Source organism: Apium graveolens, chromosome 8 (genome assembly GCF_009905375.1).
Source record: "Apium graveolens cultivar Ventura chromosome 8, ASM990537v1, whole genome shotgun sequence".
Classification (NCBI taxonomy): Eukaryota; Viridiplantae; Streptophyta; class Magnoliopsida; order Apiales; family Apiaceae; genus Apium; species Apium graveolens.
The window spans coordinates 266322178-266335000 of record NC_133654.1 but is presented as its reverse complement, the minus strand read 5'-3'; the positions used below and the strand labels follow the sequence as shown (position 1 = coordinate 266335000).

Here is a 12823-nt window from a genome sequence, read left to right as displayed (position 1 = left end):
CAGAGATTATAGATACGTGAATAATGCACCAGGCAGATTCAGAAAAGAGGCAATGGGACTGAAAGCATTTTAAATATAATAACCCGGAATAATTCTAAAAAATCTGTTGAACAATCGAACAGAAAGAAGCTCCGAAATGACAATTCATTCATTATAGAAATCATAGTAGAATTAGTATTTTCCCCTTAAACCTTTGACTGAGATTTTGACATCTAAAATAGCTTCTTGAACAATATATATTCAACTATCTGAAGACCAGCTAGGTTTTGCTGAAACAATGCAGAAGGCTTGCACTTTGCAGTCCAATTGCCTATCATCTTGCAAGGCGGTGGCGGATCAGTTTCTCTTCTTCATCCAACTCAAAGTTGGCTCTAGTGAACTCGTTGGATGTGAAGAATGCTTTAAGATCCGTAATACCATAATCTTGTACCTGCACCACAAGATGATGTCAAACTCTGCATTACCTGCTGCTGGAAAGTGGAAATAAAAGCAAACAATTGAAATTTACCTTGCTTTGTAATTCCTCAATCTTCACATCAACATGGGTAAGATCCGTTGTAGAGCCAGATACGATTTCTTCAAAATGCAGTGCATCCTTCACAAGTTGTCGGAGAAGATGCAAGATAATGCCATTGAAATCTCTCTTGAATGTCATATACTTTTTGAAACTCTACACCAAAAATCCAATTCTTTAATATCAGCTATTTACAAGTTGAAACTTTAAAAAATGTTACAAAATCTGACAGCATACAAAAACTTAAAGAAAAATCATCTAAACAATTGGTATGTGGGATTAAGACAATACATGTAGCCATATAGAGAACTTCGATTAAGGAATCATTATAACAACATCAATGTATAAAGAAAGACAGTTTCTGCTTACAAAGACTAAAAGGCAAGAATATTTATAAACTACAAATAACAACTCGGACAGTACCATAAACACCTATATAAAAATTAAAAAAACAAAAAAAGTCTGAACAATATATAAATTACTACTCTTTTATCTACAACAACACAAAAAACCCTGATGCGTTGAAAGGTTGTAAAAAGAACTATCCTGGAATATGTTTGTTTTGTTGGAGCAAAGGATAAGATTATAATCCCCTCTAGGGCCATGCTTGTTTAATGGTATTAAGCAGGAGATAGGATTATAATCCTTTAAATTTTCCAATCCCATGTTTGTTTTGTAAAGAATTAGTGAAGAGTTATCCAAGGATTATAATCCTTTAAATTATCCTATCCCATGTTTGTTTTGTTGAAGAAGAGGATTGGACTATAATCCCATCTAATGCTTGGTGGGAGGAGGTATTATTTTATCCCCTCCTACAAGTCATTTTTTAAAAGATTATAATCCCCCTCTTTGTTATCCCATATGAAACAAACATAGGATTGGAAAATTTAAAGGATATATTTCAATCTCAAGTACTATCCCACAAAACAAACATAGGATAAAATTTTAAAGGATTATATTCTAATCCTACACTTAATCCTTCCAAACAAACTTAAAATATGATTATTTAATCCATATGACTAATTTTGATGGGATTAGTTATCCCCGAATTATTAACCCGGGATTATAATCCCACGAAACAAACATGGCCCTAATACTTGGTGGAAGGAAGTATTGTTTTATCCCCTCCTACAAGTCATTTTTTAAAAGATTATAATCCCCTCATTGTTATCCCATGTGAAACATAGGATTGGAAAATTTAAATGACTATATTCCAATCCCAAGTACTATCCCTCAAAACAAACATAGGATATAGTTTAAAAGGATTATATTCCAATTCTACCGTTAATCCCTCCAAACAAACTTAGGATAGGATTATTTAATTCATAGGACTAATTTTGATGGGATTAGTTATTCCCGGATTATTATCCCGGGATTATAATCCCATGAAACAAACATGGCCTAGGTTACAAAAAGTGACAAGGGATATGCTTCCTCTGTTAAGAGAATTTACATTACTCTAAATTAGTGTATAAAAGTCTAAACATTCCTGATTTACATTATCTTTGGTCTTTTTATTTACAAGACAGATGGGGCACTACTGACACCACTACCAAAATCATACCAGTATATCTCATGCATGGAACTTTTAAAGATATTAATGTGGAGCATCTGTTATTACCTTCTGCAGTGCTTTCTGCACCCCAAACTTTTGGGTTGAGATAAAGGAGTCAAGCAGGACACGAATTGCCATATCGACATCTTCTTGAGTTACATGTTGTCTAAGGTGCATCCTAGCATGTGCTTCAGACATCCGTATCATCGATTCTATGTGCCTCACTGCTATAGGAACGCCTTGTCCATTCTTTATAGTCAAATAAAAAGTTGAAATATCATATAAAAGCATTTCCAAAAGCTAAATTACTAAATTAAAATATTAATATGTTGAGGAACACTCACAGAAGATTCTCTCCGCAATTCTGCATAAACTTGAGTGAGTTTGTCTAGATCAGCATCATGCAACCTCGGGAAGACGTTTAACTTGGCAAAAGTTATGTACTTTTTCAGCATGTCTTGAGGGATTATCTAGCATTACAAAGGAGGAATCAAGTTCTGATAAACTACTACATTTAGGTATTGTCAAGAACTGTATCAAGTTCCAGGAAAGTACTACAATCAAGTATTTGCAAGTGAGTACTACAGTCAAGTATATGTATATAGGTGTGAAACCGAACACAGTTTTAAACCTCAGGATCATCTGTCATGGCAGAGGCTTCAGCATCTTCCTGGGAATGACCAAGGGGATTGTCGCCAAAATGAGCACCCTTCGCTTGCGACTTAAAGTGACTATCAACTACAAACTTCGCAAGCATTTCATCTATGACTGGATCAACCACATCCTGCAATAAACCATTCATTCCCAATTAACGATATAATATAATAATGAAATCTTAAAGCAAGTATCTCATCTTTGAAATTACCTTGACAACGCATAAAATATCAAAACGAGAAACAATTGGGTCAGTCAATTCCACATTTTGTGAGAAATTCTTGGAGGAATCGTATCTGCAAGAAAATATTGGTAACTGGTTATAAAAAACAAGTGAAAAGAAGAGTAGCACTGTAGTTTAAAACTGGAAACAACCTATGATTTTTTCAAATTTAACAGAACCATCAAATCTAACATCAAGTTCTTGCTAGTAAACTCTGATAAAAGTACTAAACAAAACAAAACTCTGAGCAATGTCTTGAGTTCAACTTCAAACATTTTTTTTGTGATTAAGCTTTGTTGTATTTATTCTATTATATAGTATCTCCTCACCTTCCTCCAATAGGATTTGCAGCAGCAATCACTGAACATCGAGCTTGAAGAGAAGTGACAATCCCTGCCTTCGATATGCTAATACTTTGCTGTTCCATTGCTTCATGGATACTTACTCTGACAAAATTTAAAAAACAGATTTGTGAGAATGCAAAAAGTTAGATGGCCCGATGAACAAATGTATGTGTATATTGCCAACTTGCCTGTCCTGATCATTCATTTTGTCAAATTCATCAATAAGACAGATTCCTTTATCTGCCAAAACAAGTGCCCCTCCTTCAAGCGTCCATTCCCTTGTGACCGGATCCTTGTGAACTGCAGCTGTGAGCCCAACGGCAGATGCTCCTTTCCCTGTTGTGTAAACAGCCCTCTGTCCAGTCTTTTCAACATACCTTGCAAGGATTATTATTTTAAAAGGTTAATTTTAATATAATTGTTATAAGAATCAATTATCCACAAGTTTGGACCTCTTACTTGAGGAACTGTGATTTGGCCGTGCCTGGATCACCTAGCAAGAGAACATTTATATCTCCTCTCAGACGGTGTTTCCCTTCAACATTTTTTTCCTGACCTCCAAACATTGCAAGAGCTATTGCAGTTTTTATATCCTCGTGACCATATATGGAAGGGGCCACAGATTTGATTATCTGAAAAAATAATATAAAAGCATCTATACAGTTGTATTCTGAAGAGCAATTTATAATCTGATTCCAGTCAAGAGATTCCTAGTAGTAAGCTCATTAAAAGGAAGAAAATGAAAACACAAATAAAAAAAAACAAAAGCAAAATAGAAATATTACCCTTTCTCCTATCCTGGGATCTTTAGACAAATTTTCAATTTCTTCTTTGTCCTCCTGGGTGAGTTTATAAGCTGAGAACAGATCTTGCTTCTTAGTAACATAGTTGGCTTCAATCACTGTGGCAAAGACAGGAAATCCATTTTTTGTATTTAAAGACAAGTCAAAGTTGTTTGTGTAAATGCCTGTGACCTCCTGGAAGAAAAGAAAAATAGATATTATACTCCTGTGATTACTTTTTAGTTTTTAGATTAGCATACAAAGAGAAAGTGAGAGCTGTACGATCTCTTCCCCAGGCCGGGCACAATCTATCAGATCATTCAGCAATATCACTTCTTTGTATCTCGGAAGCCGACCAGCTGGCACAATTCCCGGACTCTCTTGCAGAGTAAGTTTCTGATAATTCCTGTACAATGTCTGCAGTAAACCACCGAATATTAACACATCAGTATTTCATTGTTGGTAGTTTTGACTACAATAGAAGTATAATAACAACTGTACCTGCTCGATGTTAATGGTAAATGGTCCTTTTGATTGGCACTCAGGGCAAGAACCAACTTTCACTTCTGCATATGAATTTTGAAAAAATGGGCCCAAAACCATTCCACACTTGTTGCAATCATACTTCACTTGCTGCAATTGGGGAAACACTCCAGACCGCCTCGTTACAACTCCACCAATACGGATCATGGTGTTCAAATGTATTTGCCTAGGAAATTAAGACAAAAATTAGCACTTCAATACAAGTGCATTCTAAAGCAACCTCCAGTTATAAATGTTATATGACTACCTTATGTTGCGTATCTGATCATACACAGGTAAGTTGGTGATGCGGACATAAATTTTCTGGTGAATTTGCTTGTAGTTAGGATGCAACTCAAAAACAACTTTATTAGCAACTTCTTCCATAACCTCAAGGACAGATTGGGGTGCGTCTGCAAGCCATATGGCAATATTTGGGTGTATATAGATGAACTGCTTATAGTCAATCTCAAGGCTACACTTGTTAACTGCATTTACAGTTACATGTATTAAATTCAAAAACATAGAAACTAGCAAGGAATGATTAGGGCATTAACTTAAAAGGGGATGATTCTGCCTCAAGATGGATAATCTTATAGTAAATTTGGTGATTGAATGGAAGAGAAACAATACCTGATACCATTTCATTGATTTGCTGAAGATATTCTAACTCGGTGTTTTCATTTTTGGGGTTCGCATAAGTCAGTATAAATTCCTTGAATTTTTTTCCTATGAAGCGACGCACTTCATCCCTTGTAACCCACTCCCTGAGTGTTCCCTGAACACGGTACATTTCAAACTCACCTTCATCATTGTCTTCATCCTGCACAAAAATCCATATATTTTCATGTAAGTGACCTATGATGTGATTTTACAAACTTTTTTACAATCTTTAAAAGTTCATGTCCAACAAATTTTTGAAGCCAAGAGATGAAGAAAAACTTGGGCACCTCATAAGGATCATCATCGGTCTGATCAGTCATGTGCACATCCTCTCTAGAGTTACCCCATTGTGATCTACCTGGTGAACTGTGCATCGCATCAGTGTCATCAAAGCTTCTAGGAGTAGTAGGTGGAGGTTTGAAATCAGCTCTAGTTCTTTTGGGAGGCCTAAAGTTGTCCTCATCAGTATCTGCAACCAACATTAAGAACATTAAACTATTCTAGTAAGTCAAATTTTCTCTACTCATTTATCATATAAAAGAATATGACTAGTCAGTATCAGCATGTTAGTCATCAGAGGAAGTAAACTAATACCTTCAGTTGTAGGAATTCCTTTTTTTCAGGAAAAAACATTGTGTTGAAATCAAGCCATCAACCATCATTTTCATATTTAAAGAAATGATGTTACTGATATGCAAAATTGAAAAGTACATAATGATCCATTTATTACGAGTTTTTGAAATTGTACTTTCAAAGTGAGGAAAATTTTTACAACACTCTGTGCAAATAATCAATTGTAGCAATCTAATAATTACTTTGTAATTTGAAGCTAAATAAATCAGGTTAAGCATTATGTAATTAGTTGATCAGGCACTTCTAAACTTCAGCACAGAGAAACATAAACCGGTGAAGAAATTATGATTGTAGAATTGCAGGTATAAATTAGCTAGAACAAATTCTAGAGCACGGACATTATAATTTTAAACCAAAACGAGAAGGGTACAAACAGATGTAAATGTTTAGTAAAAACAGTTTGAGTAAAGAGATCTGGCACACTAAATAAATTGAAAGTAAACTAAGCACTAAAAAATGATACAAAGAATGGTAATTATCGTAGATTTAAATTGTAAGTTGTTGAAGCAAAAGGATGATGGTGATAATATATTATCGCAATTACACGTGTGGGGATATACATAGGGCATAGAAAGGGTAGTTAATAAGAATATAGGAGGAAGAGGACCTTGGTCATGGAGAAGGTGAGGAAGCTTGCGGTGAGAAAGAGTGGGCGGGGCAGTGGTGGCAGCATCTCTAGCCTCAAGCTCAACCTCAGCAGCCCTACGGTCAGCCATAATCTGATCCAGATCTCTCTCGTCTTCGAGGGATTCATCAAGCCCCAGTGATTCATACTGATCGTGCTCCTCCATTCTCCGATAATCGCTATACATAATTGACACATAACATCAAAATTGATTATTGAAATATTGAGGAAATGTCTAAAAAATGTAGAGATTAAAAGGGGGAGGTGACTAACTCCATGTAATTGTCGTTGAATAGATCCTCTCCTTCTTCTTCTTCTTCGTCTTCGGGTTCTTCATCTCGTATAATACGAGGATCGACAGCAGCTTCCTCTTCTTCCTCAGAGTAAACATCGGAGGTACTATTAAATGGAAGCTGGTCAGTGTTAAACCCCGCAGATGTTGGTGAATTTGGCGTTGACGGCTGATTACTTACACTGTTACCATTCACATTTCCTTCTTCATCGGAAGACGATGATTGATTTGATCTAGCCATCTCTCTCTCCTCTCTCTCTCTCTCTCTCTCTATCTCTCTCGATATGCCTTCTCTTCTTGATATCTGATATTTGGATTGGGAGGCTAGGTTGAAAACACTATTTCTTTCCCCCTTTTTTCCGTGTTTCTGGCGGGAACATTTGGCGCCACTTCCTTCTGGGCTCAAGTGAATTTGGACCAACTGGGCCAGCCCATGTATTACCTTGTACGGGCTTTTATCTAATGAATACTTCACCTATAAACCGCCACGGAGTACATACATATGCTAATACATTGAAACCTTTGTAAATTAATACGGGCCGGATTGAAAAATTTTATTAATTTATAGAGATATCATTTAATCGGTAAATTTATAGAGAGTTTTTGATATAAAATAAAATTACAATTTATATAAATTTATATAAAATAAATGTTATCCGCGAGAGTTTAAAAGAAATTATAGACAACATTCTTGAAAATAATATTTATTGTTATGTCATAAAATCGTCATAAGTATTTTATCGGGTCAGTAAAGGTAATGGGTCGAATCGTCAACGAGTAATGAGTAAACCAAGTTTCGAAGAATATGTCGTTGGAGCTCTCAGCGTCAGCGCGCGCCCAACAACCACAAACGCGCCCCCGCATGCGCAGCAGCCCCAGGCGCCGCAACAACTCCAGTCTTGTCTCTGCATTCGACCAATTGTCCTCGTCGGCGGACTTTAAGATTATCTCGCACTTTACACTTATACGTTTGGGATCAATTATCCTCTGGTCTGATAGGTTATCTTTATCGGGGGCAATGATGCGCTTGAGCATCTGGGATCAGTCTTGATAATACATGCGGATAAGATCGACGAATATTGAGTAACATATGGGATATCCACTGGTCAGAGACTTTTCTTATTCATGAAGTTCCGAAATTGTAACCGATTTTTGGGCCTTTCGTGACCCGTCCATATCGTTAGGCACTCCTAAAGCAAATCAATGTTCGAGTAATTATAGAAAGTTGGTTCGACGAATCTTATTAGGTCACGGGATGAAAAGTCAAATCCGTGTAGGGTTTTTTTTACCCCGAGAACTACGTCCTGCCTAATCTTGTATAAAAGGAGGTAAATAGCCACATTGTGAGGGTACCTGTTTGAGAACCCTGAGAACACAAATATAAACCCTAATAATTTCGGTCGCTTTTTTAAGTACAAATCAACGCATTTCGGTGATTTTCCCGATCACCGACCACGGTTATATATCTAGATTTCGGCCGCGAATTTCAAATCTTTGTTAACCAATCACCTTGATAACACTTCATGCTTAAAAAATACTTAATATATCGAAAACACTTGACAACTTTTTAATCGCGTTGGAAGATAATACCTCAAGTATTTTAGGATGTAATAAACAAGATTAAAACATTTAATGGTGTTCCAAAACAGCAACCCAAGTAATAAGCAATTACAAATAAGTTTCAGAAGTATTTATACTTTACGAAAAATAGAGAATAATACATGCATATCTTATATAATTGTAATATAATTTTTTTGTAATTATTAATTTATGAATTTACGGGACTATATATTGATATAAGAATTTGACGAAAAAATATTATTTTATTATTTTATCAAAATTGATCAATTTTTGAACTAATTAAAGTCGGTATTAGAGAAAATTATTATTTTAAAAATGTTATTAATTTATAGGGTATTTATGTATAGAGATTTTACTATAGCCTTGTTTTTATAGATGTCATTTCGTGAAGTCAAACCACAACTAATACTGTAATTCATGTTTCCCATATATCACACATTAAAGTAGTGTATGTATATCCATGATATACTCCCTTTATCCCTAAATATTTTTCTCATTTGTGTCGGACACGTTTGTTAATGCACATTTTTTATTATTAATATCTTTAATTTTGTATTAGTATTAAATATAAAAACTTCACTGTATTAAAGTACTCGTAAACACGAATACAACAAGATCACTCGTGACTATATTTGATCTTATAGATTAACCGCAAATTAATAGTCAATCGTTTAACGTGAATAGTGACAAAAGTCAAAATGGTAAAAGTATTGTGGTACGAATGAAGTAATATATATTTAAGTCTAGTTATTATTGAATATTAATAAATTATTACTCAAATATTAATATATAATATATGGGAGATTATCAAATAGAAACCAAAATAAAAATAGAAACTAGAAACTAATTTTAAGCCATTAGATCAATCTAATCTAATGGTCCCCTAAAATCACAACACACAACTAATCTACAGCATCCCACACCCAATTTTAGATTTTTCCCTCTGTTTTTAATTTGATTTTTTCCGTCAAACGGTAAGTTTTTTTTTAAATTCGACTTCACTATATTTTTCTCCATCTCTCAACGATCGATTTGCATACGATACGTGTTATGTTTCGAAATATTTTTTTTAAAAAAATTATTTGGTTTCTAATTTATATTATAAAATGGTTTCTATTAGAGTAGCCTCCTATAATATATCATATAATATGCTTATATATACACATGAATGTAGTTTTAATATTAAGTTTGAGTTAGTTTATGAGCTTTATAGTATGTATTTTAACTAAAGACCCGATCACATGGAGTCCCATTTTTCGACTCATAAGGTCCCCTTACATAAACATAAAGTCCCATGTTAGTTTTATAAGCCCTGAGTGTTAGGAATATGTGTATTAGTTTGATGATAAGTTAAACAAAACACTTAAATAGAAACAAGTTTACTATTGCAGCTGGCAAAATCACAAGGCTTGACCCCTACCCTTGATGATAACAAAAAGGGGGAGAATAAAAGGGAAGGGGAAGGAGAGTCATCAACAAAAGTTCAAATATCTAAAGTGCTAGTTCCTGCCATCACCACTTCTCCAACACTTCAAATCAAAGGAAAGCTTGATGGAATTGATCTAATCCAGATAGCAGCAGCTGAGATAAAAGTCAAAGAGGAAAGGAGGAGGATTGATGAAAGGATGCAATAAATTTTTGGTTCTACAACTTCAAAATCACAATCTGTGAAGCATAGCAAAAAGGTGGAGCCAATCATTATGGAGCTCAAGCCAGTAAGGAGGAATAATGTTGGAGAGACTTCTTCCAAAAATCTGAAACCTATGGTTCTCAAGCCCAACAACAGATCCAATAAGGACTCTACAAAGAACCCTCTAAGTCTTGCTCAGTTGAAAGGAGTGGATTTTCCTCTTCCAAAGCCTGATGAAGACAAGGTTTTGGGTGGTAATATCATAAAGCACAAGGAGACCAAGGATGTGGTTGAAAGAATGAACATGGCTACTATCTTTAAAGAGGGAAAGAGTATCTGTGTGATACAAGGACATCCCAAATTCTCAATAGCCAAAAGGGAAGAAGCCAGAAGGTTGCAGGAAGAAGCTAAAAAGCTAAAGGCTGACAAAAGAGCACAAGCAAAACTTGAAAAACAACTAAAGTCAAGTCAAGCTGAAGAAAAAAAGAAATTGAAGACAAGGGTGAAGATGTATGTATGGGGGACATGCTCAGTGATGATGTGAAAGAAAGAAGTAAGGAAAGAAAGGAATGGTAGAAAGGGAACAGAAAGAAGGCCAGTGCAAAAAGGAAGATTGTAGATGAAACTGAAGAAACCCAATCAAAATCTAAACCACTACCTTCTATTCCTGAACCCATTGTGCCTGACCCCTTCATAAACATCCATGGTGAAACAATCACTCCTAAGGAGGAACCAATTGATCGGGACACCATCAAATTGCCCACTTTCTTAACCACTTCTCCGCCATCAAAAAAACAGAAAAGAAAAATCAAATCAACACCTCCTCTAACCTCAATCAAATTCACTCAAAAGCCTAAGCCACAAGCCTCAAAGGATGATTATGTTCACATTTGTGACATAAAGGAATTTACAGACATTGAACTCTATTTGGATGAGCTGGAGGAAGTAAGGGGAATAGATGGCTACATACAGCTTCCATAAAGATTGGTTTTAAATATAAAGGAAGTGGGGAAAGGACTTGGCCTATTTACAGAATTCTGAATGAAGGCTATTCTACCTTGGTTAGAGTCTACTCAGCTATAAAAAAGGATTCTGGCTTTACCAGGACTGCCAAAAACTAAGATTCTTAACAAGATTGTCAGCATAAGGAAAACTTGGTGGGAGCCCAATGCCTTGCCTAGAACATTACTCATCCTAGATAGAGGAATTACAGTTCATAAATCACCTCATTGGTTGATGGAGTTCAGAGATAATAAAGGAGTCAGAAGATTTTTCAGACTTGAAGATCATCTCAAGATTGCCAGTAATGAAACTCTCAAGGATATGCAATCTAAGTTGGACATCAATGAAGAAGATGAAACTGAATTCTACAGACAACTCCAACTCCAAATATAGGAGAATGATAGGAGGCTAGGGAAGAAAATAAGGGATCAAAGGAAAATAAATTAATCTGCTCAGGCTAAAGGAGCACCGTTGGAAACAATGTAACTCTTCAATTTTATCTCATTATACACACTTTTGCAGCACTTTTGAATTTCTACTTTATTTCAGTTCATATGTTTGTTAAGTGTTTTGTTATCATCAAGTTAAACCCAAGTTTATGCCTACAGTTCTAGTAGACATAAATAGGGGGAGATTGTTAGGAATATGTGTATTAGTTTGATGATAAGTTAAACAAAACACTTAAGTAGAAATCTAGTGTTTGTAGTCTCAACGGATAAGACCATTCTGGCTATCCGTTGAAGGAGTAGCTTTACTTAGAAATAAGTTTAGTATTGTAGCACATTTCATTCTCTGTATTTAAGTTGTAATTCTTAGATGTTGTGGGAAATTATCAGTCATGTTGACTACTAGTGGATATGCAAATAGGAGGGCTAATTGTAAATATTTCATGTCTTGTAATTTTGTATAAGTGAAGTAGTATCAACTGATATTAAAGACCTTTAATGGATGAGAAACAAAGCTTCAACGGATGTCTCTAAAGTTTCAACGGATAACATCCATCAACGGGTGAGTGCTTCAACGGATAAAGCTTCAACTGCTAATGCATCAACGGATAAAGTTTCAACGGATAAATTATCAACGGATGAAAGTTTCAACGGATGCATAGTTCAATAACAGTTGATCGTGACAATTCATAAGCTGACAGATGCACATGGGTTGACAGAGACAAACTGGAATGTGGTAGCCTCTAGGAGGAATCAAGAAAATGCAGTATTTCCATTATGGTGCAAACAAGGAAGTATTCAAAGATTCACAGTTAAACCTAAATTGCATTGGATAGAGAAATGAAGAAGAAACATGTGAAGAATCTTTTAATTGTATTGTACAGTTTTGTCTTCACTTGTAAACTTGGTGACGTATAAACCAAGTAGCAACTAGTAATTAGATGGTGAATTTTCCAGAGCTGTTTAGAAAAATCCAGAGAGAAAATCATCTAGTTTGTACTAGGAAGCAACTGTGATTTAATTATTTGAATCACAGATTTTCTGAAATAACACATATCTGGTGGATTAACAAATCCACCGGAAAAGTTTTTAAGTTCTTTGTGTTCTTTACATTTGTATTTGAATATAAACCTGTCTGTATTAGCTTCAAGCAATTCACACACATTTGTTCATTAAAACACCTAGTCTTAGAAACTGCTCAAAATTTGAAAAAGTTTTGAGATTTATATTCAACCCCCTTCTGTAAATCTCATTGTTAGTCCAGTGGGAATAACACTGAGCCTATATTTAGGTTCACAGATAAATAATCTAATTTTTTTTAAACTCACTAAATCCCGAGTTTATATTCGGTCTGAAC

General features: G+C 35.1%; 1 protein-coding gene across 1 annotated transcript; it reads right to left on the bottom strand.

Annotated features, from left to right (window-relative positions):
• Positions 1–127: 127 nt before the first annotated feature.
• LOC141678151 (DNA replication licensing factor MCM2) lies at positions 128–7135 on the bottom strand. Its single transcript, XM_074484401.1, has 17 exons — positions 6789–7135; positions 6498–6694; positions 5545–5726; positions 5228–5417; positions 4863–5082; positions 4574–4781; positions 4355–4489; positions 4076–4267; positions 3750–3922; positions 3479–3667; positions 3276–3392; positions 2935–3019; positions 2701–2853; positions 2414–2539; positions 2136–2318; positions 509–670; positions 128–430 (listed from the first exon to the last, which is right to left on the bottom strand). The coding sequence occupies exons 1-17, from the start codon at positions 7046–7048 to the stop codon at positions 314–316; spliced, it is 2889 nt and encodes a 962-aa protein (XP_074340502.1). The 5' UTR covers positions 7049–7135; the 3' UTR covers positions 128–313.
• Positions 7136–12823: the final 5688 nt, after the last annotated feature.